Source organism: Myodes glareolus, chromosome 2 (assembly GCF_982192425.1).
Source record: "Myodes glareolus chromosome 2, mMyoGla1.1, whole genome shotgun sequence".
In the NCBI taxonomy this organism is placed as follows: domain Eukaryota; kingdom Metazoa; phylum Chordata; class Mammalia; order Rodentia; family Cricetidae; genus Myodes; species Myodes glareolus.
In genome coordinates, this window is record NC_142027.1 from 114255738 (window position 1) to 114272454 (window position 16717).

A 16717-nucleotide genomic window follows, 5' to 3' on the forward strand; every position below is an offset into this window, starting at 1 on the left:
ACCAGGCCTGCCTTTTCCTGAGGCCTGAGACTGAAGGACAAGTTGTCTGCTTTCCTGAATGTTCTATAAATTTAAACCAGAAATTCCTCATTTTTGATCAAGTATCCAGCTACCCCACTGTCCAATCAAATTAATACAGAAAGTTAGTCACCAGAAGTCCCATTCTAATGTTTGGGGATGGACATATGGGGTGGGTAGACAGTTTTCAACTCATGATAGCTCGTTATTTAAAAATTTGATTTCGGTTTCCAAAATAATTGCTTAAAGCTTTTGGGTTTTAGGTCCAAGGGGCACAGTAAGGCAGATTGTTCTATTGGGGTAAGAGATTAATTAATTAATTGATAGACTAGCAGATAATGGCACGGGGTCGACAAAGAGTTTAGATCTACGTGGCAGAACGGGAATTCATTCTAACAGCTTTCAGAAGTGTGCCAAGTGGACTGGAGAGATGACTCAGCGGTTCAGAGCACTGGCTGCTCTTCCAGAGGTCCTGAGTTCAATTCCCAGCAATTATGTGGCGGCTCACAGCCATCTGTTATGAGTTCTGGTGCCCTCTTCTGGCATGCAGGCACACATGCAAGCAAAACGCTGTATGCATGATAAATGAATAAAATCTATAATAAAAAAGAAGTGTGCCATGTGTTTGTTGAGTAGTTCATTAGTGGGCATTGGTTTTTCTACTAGCTTGAAGTGGGGAGGCAAGAATCTAAAGAACTGGATACTTTAGTTCTGGAAACCAATGTTCAAGGAATAATCAAAGTTTAACCAAAATGGAGGAAGTTTAGCAAACAATAGAACATGGCCGTGGTTAAGAAGGATTAAACTCTGGGCTTTGAAATACTGACTTTGCTCTTTGAATGAAGGTAGGAGTGAGACTTGAGTCAGGGAAAGCCAGAAGGCCTCTGCGCATAAGGACATTTGGGTGAGAATGGGCGGCGGAGGAGGTGCAGGAGAACTGCAGTTCGATGGTGAAATATGGCGTTTCTCGTTCCTTTTCAACTTGGTACTCCCATTTTCATTTTTTGAGATACAGTAGTCCAAGCTGGTCCTGAACTTAGGTTTTGAGGGCTGACTTTGAACTTCCGGCTCTCCTGCATCTTCTTGCTGAGGGCTCGGTGTGCACCACCATACTTTTTTAATGCAGTGCTTGGGATGGAACCTAAAGCTTCATCAGCACTAGGCAAGAAGTCTCGCAGCTGAGCGGCATGCCCAGCTCCAGCAACTCCGTAGTTGAGTTTGTTTGGTGAGAATACTGTGTACGTCCTGGTCAATGTGTATGACCTTGTCTCCAAAATACTTTTTCCTGTGTAAGTGATGAATTTCAGTTGTTCTCATTGACATTAAAACGAAACAAACATAAAAACACGGTCTAAAGAGAGTGCTTGGCAATTAAGCACCCTTGCTGTTCTTCCAGAGGACCTGAGGTCAGGTCCCAGCACTCATGTCTTGGGGCTCAGAGCTACCTGAACTGTCAGCTCTGCAGGTGCTTCTATCCATGTACTACATATACCCACATAAACCTTTAATTAAAAATTATGATAACATACAAAAACACTCCAGAAAAAAAAATCTATGAATGCATATTCTGTGTGATCCTTTCTGTGTGTATCCTGGCTGTGGCTGTTCTTCACTCTCAGTAGAGAACCCCAGAGCATTAAGTTGGAAGGCTGGGTGTCACATATTTTTGGTGGTTTGCAAAGATATAGAGAAATATTTGGGTTAAAAGGCTCCAATGTCTGGATGCACATTCTTACCTGGGGGTTAAGGCTACACATCCATCCTGTGTTTGGAAAGCTTTAATAGTAGTGTTGTCCTCTGTGTGGATCTGTAACAGATGGAGGAAACATAGTTTAGCTGGTTTATTTGCCTTTTCTCAATTTTGATAAAACACCATGACTAAGGCAGTTTATAGAAGGAAGAAGATATTTGAACTTAATAATTTCACAGGGATAGAAGTCCATCGTGTCTGGGAAGCATGGCATTAGTTGGGCTGAGAGCTCACTAACTGGACGAAGGCCTTGGCTTTAAGCGCTCAATGCTCACCACCAGTGACATACTTCCTTAACAAGGGTATTCCTCCTAAACCTCCCCAAACAGCACCACCGCCTGGGGACCAAGCGTGCAAATACTGGAGCCTATGGGGGATAGTTCTCATTTAAACCACCACAGATGGATAATCAATTTTGTTGCATTGTCAACGTAGCTGCTGAGCTAACGCCAGTCTGGATAATCAATTTTGAAATCCCCTGTTGTCAGTAAGCTGTTAAAACAGAAATGTTAACTTCATGAGTTGAAGGAGCCGCTTTGAAGACGGCTTAGTGACAGAAATGTAGAAAAAGGCAGGTTGGAAGCAGAGAGGGGACGAGCATAAGTATTTAATGTATATCTACTTCAAAGGGCAGTTTCCTTTCTCCTGGAACCCGCTTCAGCTGTGCATTTCATTACTCTCTTGTGGCCTGTGGTTGCAGGAGACTGAAGCAGACAGTGTTTCTAAGCATACCTATGGACGTTGTTCTTTTCGGAGTAACAAGATAATTTGCAGACATAGTTTGGACAGTGTTCTGTTGGCAAAAATGACAGACACACCCACCCTCCTCCACCCAGCAGGATCACAAGACCAGGCTAAACAAGAAGACCCAGAAATGTCTTGTCTTGTCCACCTACCCTGCTCTTCCACTGACATGCTCCCTCCCCGGTCTTCCCAACCTCATCCAAATATCCTTTTCTATCTACTCCGTTGGAAATGGGAATGAATTGGTAAATTTCAGAGAAATAAGAACAAAGCCCTTTTCATTTAGCGAGTGGATTTTTTTTTTTTTGCCGGAGTATGGGTATATTAAGTAATACTGCAAAGATTATTTTGTTTTTGAGATGGTCTTGTGTAGCCCAGGTTAAATTTCTGAATGGACCCCAGAGCTTTTGAGTACTAGACTAGCACTCTACCAATTTAGCCACATGCTTATGAAATGAAGGGAACTTATAACTTCTTTAGAGGAAAAAGAAATTGAAATCTGCCTTTTGATTTACGTAAATACACAGCTTATTTTTCAAAAATGAGGGGAGTGCTGGATTTTTTTCTCCTTTAATTTTTCTCTTCTTTATTGAGACAACACCTGTCTTTCTACCTGGTTGATCTAGAACTCAGTATATAGACCAAGCTGACCTTAAGCCTGTCTTAAATCTTAAATCTGTCTACCTATGCCAAGTGCTTGTTTTCCAATCATGTTCCACTACTTCTGTAGGGAGACCAAAAACAAAACCAAACAAAAATTCTAGCCCTTCTTCAAATGTCCCAACTACAATTTAAGGTATGAGTCTACCCAAGTTCACTCTGGGGAGCCAGTGAGTTTATGAGGCTTGCTTATAGAGCAGTGAGCCAAGGGTTATGGGCGAAAGCATGGATGTCCATAAAGTAGATACACAGAAGGTCTACTCCTGGCCTGGATGGTGACAACTTTGTGACTGCATAGACGGAGCCCTCTTTTGCACTGTTTCTCAGCCTATATTCTTTAGGCCTTCCCCATGGCCAGATGCTTAGGCCACAGTTGCACAGAAATAATTGAGAGAAGCGCCTGGTGAGGGTCCCCTGACTTTCCTTACATATTTTTCTGTAGAGACTGTCAACAAGCCCAGCTGTGGTAATATTTGCAACTGGAGTATAGCTGAGTACAGCTCTGCTCAGTGGATAGTCTTGAATAATGACTCCAACACAACGTAGTCCAAGCTTATGTGAAATATTTGATTTTCTTCCTTGATCCTCTTCATTCACCTTGGCTGATTTAGGTATTCCGATATGAGTTAGCTTAGCTTATTCAAGTTTGGTATACTTTTGCTAATTCCCACAAGAGTATGCCTTGAGTCTCCTTACCCACACCTACCTTCTAAATGATGATGGTAGCCACCTTTTTCTTATTAGAAATCACCTGGGGTGAAGGCCACCGACATGACTCAAAGAGTAAAGGTGTTCAGTTCGAGACCTAGGGACCTGAGTTTGATTCCTAGAACTCACATGGTAGAAGGGGAAAAAAAAAAACAACTGAAGTTTTCCTCTCTCCTTCCCATGCAAACTGATGCCCCGCCACACAACTAGATAGACACATGCAAGTAAGTAAATAAATATGAAAGCTTACTTAATTGTCTGGAGGAATATAGAAGTTTAAAATTAATACTATTGGGTATTTCCACTAAATTGTTGCATTTGGCATTGCCACACGTCTGTTCTAAGCTTTGAAATCTTTCTGGTCTCCTGTAACATGATAAGGCAGGGCCTTCTGACAATGGGCAATTCCCAGCACATGTCAAGCTTTGGAAGTACTGTTTTCTAACATTATTTTGTAGCACAATTGATGTCTGTGGTTTGGAGGTTTGAGAGGCACTTATGTAATTTCTGACTTGGAAAATCATTTAAGTTTTCAAATAATTTCAGCTAAGATTTGGGTTGGAACTCAGAACGAACACAGATAGCCAAGAATTTTTTTTCCTGGGTTTTCAGGATGGCAGAGAGTCAGAACTAGTGTTGATGGAGAAAGGAAAAGGTCTTACCTCAAGGGGAATGGGAAATGGTTTATTCTGGAGTCAAACATGAGTGGCCATGTCCCAGAAGAAAGATTTAAGACACTGCAAGCACCGTGTTCCAACATGGTCACACTTGAATTAAATTTTCATAGGAATGGAATCAACAAAGTTAGCCGGGCATTGGTGGCACATGCCTTTGATCTAAGCTCTCAGGAGGCAGAGGCAGGTGAATTCAAGTCCAGCCTGGTCTTCAAGAGCTAGTTCCAGGACAGACTACAAAGTTACAGAGAAACCCTATCTTGTAAAACAGCAACAACAACAAGAAAAAGTCATGAATCAAGATACCTCCCAAATATATTTTGTAAATAACAAATATACAGGTTTCAGGAAATGTGAAAAAAACTCTTAGAGGACTCAGTGATAACTCTCTTATCTGTTTGTTTGTGAGAAGGCAGTAATTTGCTAAGGATACACTTTAAAGCTTTTGACAGTCCTAATAATTCAAGCTTGGGCCTATTATATACATAGCCCTAGGTTCTGTCCCCAGCATGGAATAAACTTAATGTGGGTGTTTCATGATTGGATATCCAACATTGATGAGGTAGGGGCATGAGGAGCAGGAGGCTAAACTTTAAGAAATGTCCCAGTCTATAAATTGTTTGTCATGTAAGCATGGGAACTTGGGTTTGGTTTTCCAATGCCGAAGTTATGTAGACTTTTGAGTACAGTAGCACACACACGCGCGCACACACACACTCATGTATGCATGCACCCACAGGCAAGTGTGCATTAAAAAATTCAGTACAAGTTTAAGGGAACTGAGAGATTCCTCAGCTGTTAAGTACACTTGCTACTCTCACAGGGCACCTGAGTTAAATTTCCAGCACCCACTTTGGGTAACTCATAACTACCTGTAACTCCTGCTCCAGGAGATGCCCTCTTCTGGCCTCTCTGGGCACTGTACACCCCCCCCCCACACACACCCTTACACTCACTCACAGCCACCCCCCCCCACACACAGACAGAGAATTTTACAATAAAACTTGAATTAAAAAATTTCAAGATAATCAGTCGTACGTACAACAATTTCCAGGTCAGCTTGGAATATATGAGTTCTTGTTATTCATAAATCCAGACAGAAAATTTTACAATAAAACTTGAATTTAAAAAGTTTCAAGATAATCAGCCATACGACAATTTCTGGGCCAGCTTGGAATATATGAGTCCTTGTTATTCATAAATAAATACAAAGAAGTGATACAATATTCATTAAACTGATATGCTCAGTTCCTTGGTAATTGTAGATAACTTTTGGTGCTAAGATTCTATGTGTTCGCCTTCCAGATCCTGAAGCTCACTCCACTGCACCTTTCATACACAGGAGGTTCCAGCATCTCTTGTTTTTCGTGTCTATCAGTGTGTGTGTGTACCCATGTATGTGGAAGCTGGGTGATAAGGCAGGGTGCTTAAATGCTTTGTTGCATTATGTTAATTCCTCAGCAGTGCAATCAAATTCATGTCGTAATTAAAGCTGTCAGTTGGAAGGCAAGCCAATCGCTGCGAAAGCACAGCATAACAAATGAACTGAAATGATTCCGCGTGTAGCTATACAATGCTTCACCAGGCATGAAATTAAATAAGTAATTTGATGTTGACATCAGAAATTGAAATGATACCCACTGTTCCCTCATTCAGTCAGACCTGCATAAACAATGGCCAGAGCAAACACGCACAACAAAGCCCTTCTTTCCACCCGCTCCCCAAGTAATGCACAATATATATGCAAAATGAGCATATCAGAGCTTGCTTAGACCTCAAGGATGTAATTTGCTTTGGTATACAATACAATGATGTGTGTATGGGGGTGGGAAGCTTGGTTTGGAGTGATCCTTCTTCTGGGATAAAACATTTTCGGGAGGCAGGGTGAATGAGATCAACAAATCCCCTTATATCTCTGTCATTCATCCTAAAATGAGTTTGTTTCCTAGAGGCAGGACTCCAGGTTGGTAGAAACCTAACTTGGTTTCTTTCTTTACCTGCTGTAATAAGAGGCGGGGGTGCAGAAAATAGGTGATATTGTCACATGGTCAGTCTCTAGTAAAAGGTGTCTCTATGATCACAGTGGGTGATTTGAACTCTCTCTCTCTCTCCCACACCCTCTCTTGTTTGCTTATAGAATCAAGAACACAGGATGGTTTTGTTACTGATTGTTTACCCTTTAATTTAGATATATGTGTGTGTGTGCGCGCGCACGCACGCATACACATATTTCACAGGTATAGTGATGCCCAGGAAGACCAGAAGGGGGTGTTGTTTCTACTGTAGCAGGATTTACAGGTGGTATATGAGTCACCTGATGGTGGGTGCTGGGAACTGGACTCAGGTCCTCTGTAAGAGGTTAACCACAGAGATCTTGTTAGCCTTGCAACAAGGTTTGTAAGTGTGGGTCATGTACTTAGCATTTTGTTCATGGTGATTTGTTCCCCTGAGCTTGTAGGAAGCACCAAGATGAGGAAACATTGCTTTAGAAATGCTGTGTGGTGTGCTTTCTTAGGTGGGTATGGACCCTGTCAGGAAACTGCTCCAGTTCGAATGTTCCCCACAGCCCACAAGTTTGAACACTTGATTTACAGCTGGTGGTAATGATGGAACCTTTAGGAAGCAAAGTCCTGCTGTAGAGGAAGAGAGTTATTAAGGACAGGCCTTGGTGATTTTTAAGTCCCTCATACTTCCTGTATTCTCTCAGCTTCATGACTGATGATACAATGTGATGAGCAACTTCTTTATCCTTTGACGAGGAATGGGTTCAAGACAAGCTTTCTCTGTGTAACAGCTCTGGCTGTACTGGAACTCTGGACCAGGTTGTCCTCGAACTCACAGAAATCCATCTCTCTCTGTCTCCTGAGTGCTGGGATTAAGGTGTGTGCCACTGCCGCCCAGCCCATGAGAAGCAACTCCTTACTCCTGCCTCCTTCCCTTCTTCAACCTGTGATCCAGACTAAGCCCTCCTTTGTTTAATTCCATTCTCTCTGATGATTCATCATAACATGGAAAAGAGCAACTCAGCTGGGCAGTATAGGTAATCCAAGTACTTGTGAGGTAGAGGCAGGCAGATGTCTGTGAGTTGGAGGCCAGCCTAGTCTACGGAGGGAGTTGCAGGACAGCAAAGTCTACATAGAAAAACCCTGTCTAAAAAACAATATATAAATAAATAGAGTAAACCATACACCTTCCCAGTTCATCACAGCCAGGAGAAATCATGTCTGCTGTTAGAAGTGTTGAAGTTGCCTTCTGTGTCAAATAATTTACTATGTATGTATGTATGTATGTATGTATGTATGTATGTATGTGTATGTATAAATATATGTATATATACACATACACATACACTTTTAAGCAATATTTCTGCATTGCATTTTTTTGTGCAAGACATGATATGTAGGCACAAGTCTCTTCTTGCCTGTTGTTTGAAGAGTAGGAGATCGTATGTGTAAATGGAACAGCTCAAGTTAGTGGTTTTTTTATTTGGTGGGAGTTTGGGCCTCTCCTTAGAGGTGATTGCTGCCCTAAGGCAAAGCTGCTGAGACCACAATGGAAAGACTGACTTGGCGTTGGGTTATTTTCATTTTGAACTTATTTGGTGTCTTTCTCAATTGTAAAGTTGATGACCAAAATTAAATAATTCGTCAAGACAGGTTTTCAAGAGAGCATATACACTAAAAAGTTCTAGACTTGCTCTGTAGCTTCATTGGTAGAGACCCTGGGTTCCATCTCCAGCATTGTTTAAACCAGGCTTGGTAGTGTACTCCTGTTGTCCCTGCATTCATGAGTATCAATCGTGTTCTCAACTCCAGGGACTTTAAGGCCAGCCTAGTCTACACGGAGACCTTGTCTAAAACCCAGGTAGAGGACTGGGCAAATAGTTTAGTTGGTTGAATGGTTGCCTACCATACATAAAATGCTGTATTTGATCACTAATATTACTTAATTGAATGTAGTGGTATATACCTGTAATTCTGTCCCACAGTAATTGAGGGCAAGCCTAGACTACATGAGAGCCTGTCTCAAAAAAGCAGAGCATGGTGGGGACTAGAGACATGATTTATTGGTTAAGATCACTCATTCCTCTTTTAGAGGATATAAATTCAGTTCCCAGCATTCACATCAGGAAGCTCACAACTGCATATTATTCCCATTCTAGAGTATCCAATATCTTCTGGCCTCTTCAGGGTACCTGCACACATGTTGTACACATTAACTTATATAATCTTACAGATATACATATAGAGCATAATAAGATATACAAGCAACTTCCATGTTCATACTTTGACTTTTTTTCCCCAAAGTACGTGATACTCTGAGTTTAGTTCAGAGTTATTGATTTTTAGTGGTTCAGTGTGTCAGAGCTGTGGCAGTCTGAATTGGTAATACTGAGACAAAAACTGCTTCCCTCTGACCATGGATTCTTTGCATTTTAGTCAACTAATTATGTTTGCAAAATGTCTAATTTTTGCACAGTACCAAGTGTGTACTAACTAAAGCCTTCAGGGAATAAACTGACAAGTAGGTCATATACCAAAAAGTCATCCAAACCCATTGGGATTTTTATTTTCAAGTCAGCCTGTACTTTTCCCCCTTTCCTGCCTCTCTGCGGCCGCAAAACCAAATAGCTTGAGACCCAGGCCTTGAATGTCAGGAAGTCAGGGAGGCAGGCTGCCACGTGCCTGTTTAGTCTCAGTACAGGGCGAAATGCCATCATTAATTCATTACCCAGCTGCCTGTCAAATAAATTGGCAATTACGTCCACCGCAGAAGCTCAGAATCCAGTAAATAGCACGTTAGCATCTCTGAGTTGTTGAGAGATATAAAGGGGGAAATTAAGCAACACATTCTGTGTATCAGTAGCAGATGACAAGGGGCCTCGCGCTCGGGCATGTGATGTCTGGATGAAAAGCTCACAAAGGGTTGGTAATGAGCTGTGTGGATGGGAGACTGTTAAAAATCGCTACTGACTTTCCCACTCTGTCTCTGTGCTTTCTTTGCAGAGTTCAGCTCCTTCCAGCTTGGGAACAGGCTACTTCGTAAGTTCATCTCCTCCTCCACCTGCGCGCCTCGTGTTGCCATCGGTCCCCTTCTGTAACAAATCTTCATTACAGTGTGAACAAAAAACGGTCAGGGGTTCCCTCCCATTCCTCATGAGTACACAGATTTCTGCCCTTTCATTGAGAGTCGTCTTATTTCTCAAAGGTTTATCATGCTGGGCCCTAAGGATCAGGAGGCACCTGCCTAGTTGGGGCACTTAGCATGTTTGGGAAATTTATGGAAACATGATTGCTCTTGCCAGTCCAATTCCATAATTAATGGAAATCAGGTTACATATGGAGGTACCTTCTTTGAAGCTGTCTGAAGAGCTTCTATGTACACAGGGACTTGACTTGTATTTCTGTTCTTACATTTGGGGGTGTTTCCCTCACACTCTGATTGGTATCCCCTATTTAGCTTATATGACAGCAGTTACCATACTTACAGTCTGCCCTTAAGGGAGGGGAGGGAATGGAGGAAGTATATTTCTGGGATATTACACTATCATTCAAAGACAGAAAATGGTTGCTTCATTAAATTTTTACAAAAAAAATTATCCTTTGTGAATTCCTTTTCAAGATATCAGTGAGGAAGAATTGCAAACCAGCATTATTTACACAAGATAACAGCAGTGTTACAGTTTTTTGCAGTATTTACAGGAACTTGATTGTGCTTGGAAGGAACACTTGATCCTAGAAGACCTAAGACTGAACATATCCTATGAAACATGGTCAAGAAATACTAATTCAGGGCAGCTACTTTTAACTTTGTCCTCTTAAGGTGCTCATCTCTCTTCTGCTGACTCATTTTTCTCAATGTATTTCTGTTACATTTGGAAATTAGCAATGTTTTCATAAATATTGAGTCTTTCCTAAGTTTCACCAAAAAGTACCCACCCACACACCTTGGTCTTAATCTGTCATCCAAGGAGAATGGTAAGGATGGCTCACACAGTTAGCATAGTTAGCATCCAGAGCCTAAATATTCATGCTTGCAGAAGAAGCAGAATGCTCTCCGCGTCTTGCTTCAGCCGTTGAAAGAACAGACGTAGTCCCATCTGCCATCTCTTCACACCAGTCTGGGTGTGGGTTGAGATGTTGGAAGTAAAATCTGGAGACTGTTGTGCCTGTCCTCTGTGCATGGGCTCTTTTCTCACCCCACCTCCTTTTCAGGAATAAAGCCAAAACCACTACCTTTGCCATGTTCAGTTAAAGTCTGAACAGTCTATTGTTAATTTTTTTAATTGGCAGTATAACTGCCCTGAGAAAGAAGAATGTTGTCTCCAGAATGGACATTTGTTTTGTTTTTTATTTCCTTAGTTCTATGAATGCTTAGCTTTATTTTCTAATGATAATCTGATAATTAACAAATCCTTAATTAGGATTTGAGATTTTTTTTTATGCTCAAACAACTTTGCTTAACTTTAAAACTTCTTCATTTTGCTAAAATTGTTTTGGTAAAATCAACTATTCTGCTTATCTCAAGAACTGTCATGTTATTAGCGTACATGGAGAAGATGAGTACCAGATGTCTGTTCCGCTCTCAGCTATGATATAAATCCTCCTCCCAGAATGTGTTTCCAATACTGCATTGTTCTGTTATCACCCTGCAAAATCCTTGGTGGAGTTGCCAGGCCCTCATCAAAACCTGGCTCTGTTTCAAGTGTCATTCCAACAGTATCACATGTAATACTCAATACCAGGGACTTAGGTCCATATTGGTGAGTTTCATGCTTTTAAATAATGTATCTGCAACTTCTGTACTTGTTCTCTCCTCCCAACATACGGTGACCTTGTACTCTGTGCTCAGTGTATCAGAATGGCTCTCACTAAATTGGTACAAAAGGCTCAGGCTCAGTATTAGGTTGAGTCCCATACTAATTTTTTCCTTTCTCATTAATCCCCTTCAACAACTTTTTGATATGTGGATGGGAGAAATCACTACAGATGAACTAATTCTTACCATTAAACCATAAATTGTTGGGTTTGGAAAGACTAAAGTCCCTCACCTTTTAGGTTTACCAGATTAGAAGTGCTGTTTACACACTCTCCCATGGCTCAAGTATCCTCCTCTCTCTAGAAACTGTAGTTACCTCCCATGTCCTGTAGTACAGATTTTAGTAAACAAAGGTGAAAAATCGTTGGTTTTCTTTGTTCATAATCCGTGCATCATGAAGTCTGTATTTGTGTGCACGTGATGTGTGTGTGTGTGTGTGTGTGTGTGTGTGTGTGTGTGTGTGTGTTTGTATCTGTACATGCGCTTGCTCACTCTTGGTCCAGTCCAGCTCATTGTACTTGTCTCCCAGTTCTTCGAATCTGTCTATCCTGTTCTACTGAAGGATTTTAAAGAAGCCTTTGTTTTTGATCTGGTTTTATTTGTTTATGTCTTCCTAGTTTTGTGTTCCAAAGATGTCTTCTTAGGTCTGTCAGTTTTCCAGTCTATGAAAAAGCAGAAGATTTTGGAGATGGGAACAGCAGTGAAGAGCACTATTTACATAAGCATATTGCAAAGAATTCTTAAAGTAGACAAAATAGAGAAGGTTTGGAACAAACTTTGCACGTTTGGGGGAGGCTTTGAATACTGTGAGTGTTATACACACACACACACACACACACACACATACTCTCACATACACTCTGTCTCTCTTAAATTGCATTTGCATCCACTGCTCAGCTCATATTCTAAATATAAATGAAATTATAGGCAACTTGGAATCAATTTGCTGGGTTTTTCTTTCCTTTTTGGCAAGCAATCTGAAACTTGTTGGAGTGGAGTATGTGTAGGGTTTTCTTTCATTTTTTTGTTTTTGATTTTTTAAACGTCAACTCAGTGAATACATTTTCTGTTTGATTTAAACATTTCTGGATATCTTTCCTTCTGAAACATATACTTAAAATTTCACTCTGAGTAACATGTAATGAAGCACCTAGTAGCAGAATGATCTGTGCAACTAGTTGTGTGACCTTTGGTAGGGTGTTTGATATCTTTGTTTCTGCCTCACCACCCACCTAATAGAGTTGTGAATCTTAAACCAAATGACATAATTACCGTGCACTGAACAGAACTCATGAACAGCATATGCTCAAATATACCTTTAGGGTTTTTTTTTCCCTAAAGATTTTTTAAATTGTTTTTAATTTTGTGTGGGTGAATATGTGCACAGTAGTACTGGTTCCATAGAGTCCAGAAGAGGGAGTCACATCTGCTAGAGCTTGAATTACAGGTGTTGTGAACTCCTGATATAGGTATAGAAACTGAGCTTGCATCCCCTGCACAGGAAGTATGCACTTTGAAACCACTGAGTTATCTATCTCTCCAGCCTCTAAGTGCCTCTGTTCTTCACACAGCTCATGAGTAGATAAACTTTATGTCAGACTATGCAATATTGTATTGACAGAGGGCACTATTAAAAATTTAATAACATAAAAGTGTATTTTGGCATTTGTGCACAGATTATAGAAGCATTAATTTTCCTTCCCAGAGCTTTCACGGGGGCCTGGGATTCTGTGTTTCATTGGCTGTGTCTCGCTTACTCTGTGTGAACTTCAAACACAGATACTTTTCTTTTGTTACCCTGGTGATGGTGACATTTAAATGACCTCTTCTCTGAGTTGTCTAGGCCTGACAGTTGTCCCCTTTAGTCTGTTAATGTTTCTTACCTGTTTTTTCATTGGGGGCATTTAAAGCTCATCACGAATACTTAACATGAGTTTTCAGGTTGGCAATTAAGGAAGGTCTTTTCAGTAATTCGACTTATAAGAAATTGGTTGCATGGTGTGTTACCCTGTGACACAAAAAGAAAGTGGTTGGGAGGAATGACCACAGTTGGGAGAGAGACAACACTTCATCAGATTCGCCTGTCATCGAATCTGGAATTCACTGATTAACCAATGTCTGGCTGCCTGGTAAGTTCCCAGGGATCCTCCTGTCTCTCTTCCTTCCCATCAAGGCTGGTTTTTCTTTATGGGTGACATTTTTCCTCTTGTTTCATTATTCCAGCCCCTGAACTGGTATAAGTCGGAACCCTGGGGGCGATTAACATACGCTCTAGTGAAAGGGACTCTTAGACCAGGGTCAAAAGTCCTACCTGCTCCTCTGGGTAATCCTCAGCCTCCTTCCAGTTACTTCTTTTCAAATTCAAGCTTGCTAATTCTCACACTTTAGTTTCTCTAGGAAAGCAGTATGCTGACAGCCTATGATTCACACTGTAGGAAAGGGGGTTTGAATAACATGATACTTCCTATGATGGAGTGTGTGTAATTATGGTTGTTCTGCACATTACTTAACCTTCAGGGATTGTTCTGTGATCAGGTACAAAATGCAACATGATATCCTGTGCCTTTTTTCCAAAGGCAAAGTTCTTTGTCTCCTTCTTAGGTTTTTAACTACAAACCCTTGAGAAATCCCATGACCATTTTTCTAATTTGTGTACTTTTTTTGTATTTAAAATATTTTTATTAGAAACGTATTATTGAATATATTTAAATATTTAGATTGTTAATTTAATTGTGTTACTAAAATCATTTTTTTCCACCCTTCAAACCCTTCCATATCTCACCCCTACCACTCCCTCTTTAAATCATGGTCCCCTTTTATTTAATTATTATTGTGTTTTGTTTATAAACAAGCAAATTAAACAATTTACTTTTTCTCTCATATATGTAAAACACACACACACACACACACACACACACACACACACACACATATGTTTTAGGTCTGTCCCCTTGGTATTAGATTTCAAAGTAAGGAGTTATCCCTGGAGACGATTTTAATTCTCATTCTCTTTCCCTCTCTCTGCCCTCAGAAATTAATTTATAGGTGTGGATCACATGCCCATGCCAGGTGACCATATTTTTATACTATACTTCTAAAAATACTTCTAGGGATATGGTAAGCTAGCTTAGCAGGAAAGGTGCCTGCTGCCAAACTTGATGACTTGAGTTTAATCCCTAGGGTCCACATGGTACAAATGGGAAAACTGACTCCAGGAAGTTGTTCTATGACCCCAGTACATATATTCCCGGGTTATTCTAGATCCTGTCAACTTGATCCATGTTAACTCTCACAGTATCTGTAAAGTATCTTGGAAGTGGATGTTATCAAATCTATTAATAGTTCACATACTATTGATGAATATGGGGAGATGGACTTCTGTACCGTGTGAAGGAGGAAAACAATCATTAAAGAGAAAATGGAAATAAGAAGCCATCACAGAAGAAACTTACTAAAAGGGACTTCATTTGTTGTATTTCATGCCAGTGATGGGTGCCACAGAGGACCAGTGCTTAATGTTGGCCTTGTTGTCTTTCCATGCTGCAGAGGGCACCATGATATCCTGGGTCCTGACTTTCAACACCTGCTTTCTGTTGATGGGTCTCTTAGTGAAAGTACATATTCTTTCATTAATTATTAATGCATATTTCATTTTTTTCAAACTAAATTTTGCTCATGTATAGATGTGTATCCACAGAGAATCTCACGTGTTTGCATCTCCTATTCCATAGCTAGATCACACAGTAAGAACTTTAGTTCAGAGGATTGACAGTCCCAGAATGACTAGGCAGGTCACGGCCTCAAAAATTGAAAGTAAGATTTCATTTTAACCTTTATATTCTTTCCTGTCAGGTTTTGAAAGTGATGCCCTTAAGTTAGTCGATGTCTGTATCACATATGTTATATAAGTTGATGTGAACTATATTCCAGAAACTCACAGGCAAGACCCTCAAGGTTGCTCCAAACACAAACATCACAAACACACACACACACACACACGCACACACACACACACACACACACAGAGAGAGAGAGAGAGAGAGAGAGAGAGAGAGAGAGAGAGAGAAACTACATATACACACCACAGAAACACAATTCAGGTACTCATCAGTCAGACTCTTTCAGTTCAAAGGACATCACTTTGCTTAACTGCTTTAAAAATATATTTAAAAAAATATATATATTTAGCCCTCCCCAAGTTGTAAATTACATGCCTTCCTACCCGTTTCATGAAAGTCTTATGTTTTGGTGAAACACCAAGTGTATTGTGAATGAGGTTAGAGAGCCCGATTGGGGCTTGTTAAAGAGGAGGTGTGCCGAGCTATCTCCAGGTGCCATGTCTTCCTGTTGTCAGTGCCGACCATAAACGGGAGTTATTAGAAGCTCTGATAGTTGGAGCCTCTTCACTGACTCCCGGTGCTTGCCTTCAGAAGACAATCATTTAGAATGCATTTTGCTTGTATCAAGTGTTTATCCATTTAAAATAGCAGTGTCGTTTTAAGAAAAGCACCTTCATGGCATGCTGTTAGATACCGCACAGTTAATAAACTGTCAGGTCCTAGACACATATGCTCTGATAGACGAGCCATCACCCATGGACTGGAGCTATAAATCCCTTCTAACAAACCTTAATTTGCCTAGCAGACTAATAAATGATTTCTGATTTTCCTTTAGTAATTAGCCCCACTAATAGTCATGTTTAAAGTGACCTTCTTCAGTCAACATTTAATGGCTCTTCTGTAACCCTGGAAGAGGAAAAATAAAAGCCATGGCCAACTCCACTTGTGACCGCTGGTCATAAATCATGGTGATTTGGGGATGGTGACTGTTTTCAAGTAGGTGACAACTGCATGTCGGAGCTTATAAACTGTCACCTCCAAGCTTGCTTGGCATGTGCTGTAAAGCAGAATGACCTCCACTCAAAACAGCTGCTGTGTAGGGCGGCCTCAGCACTTTAAGGAGCACTTAGAAATGTACTAAGGCGCAGCAGTCCTGGTGCCTGCTGCACTCTCCACATTTCCTGTGTGCATCACAGCTCATAAACTCTTATCAGGACTGAGCACAGTGATTGCTTTATGTGTACAACTGAAGGAAATCAGAAGCACGTGGGTTGTATTCCTGGGGTACCTCAGGAATCACCTCAGTTTTGAGATGCAGATCCTCCACCCTTATTATTCATTTCCCTTTTCCAATAAGGATGAATTCTATTTTTAATGTTGTGTGTATGCGTGAGGTGGGTGGTGACAAGCACGTGAGTGCAGTTGCCTGAAGAGGCCAGAAGGGATGAGCCGGAGGGAGACAGCACCTGATGGTGGGTGTTGGGAACTGAATTCGGGTCCTCTGC

The 16717-nt window shown here is 40.9% G+C and overlaps 1 protein-coding gene across 4 annotated transcripts in view; it reads left to right on the plus strand.

Moving 5' to 3' along the window:
* The window catches only part of Auts2 (activator of transcription and developmental regulator AUTS2), a 1087122-nt gene that overhangs the window by 482456 nt on the left and 587949 nt on the right, over nucleotides 1-16717 (plus strand). For all 4 annotated transcript variants that reach the window (XM_087903578.1, XM_087903577.1, XM_087903580.1 and 1 more), the window contains exon 4: nucleotides 9561-9596. In XM_087903578.1, the coding sequence (XP_087759704.1) occupies nucleotides 9561-9596 (36 nt within the window). The remainder of the gene's footprint in view (nucleotides 1-9560; nucleotides 9597-16717) is intronic.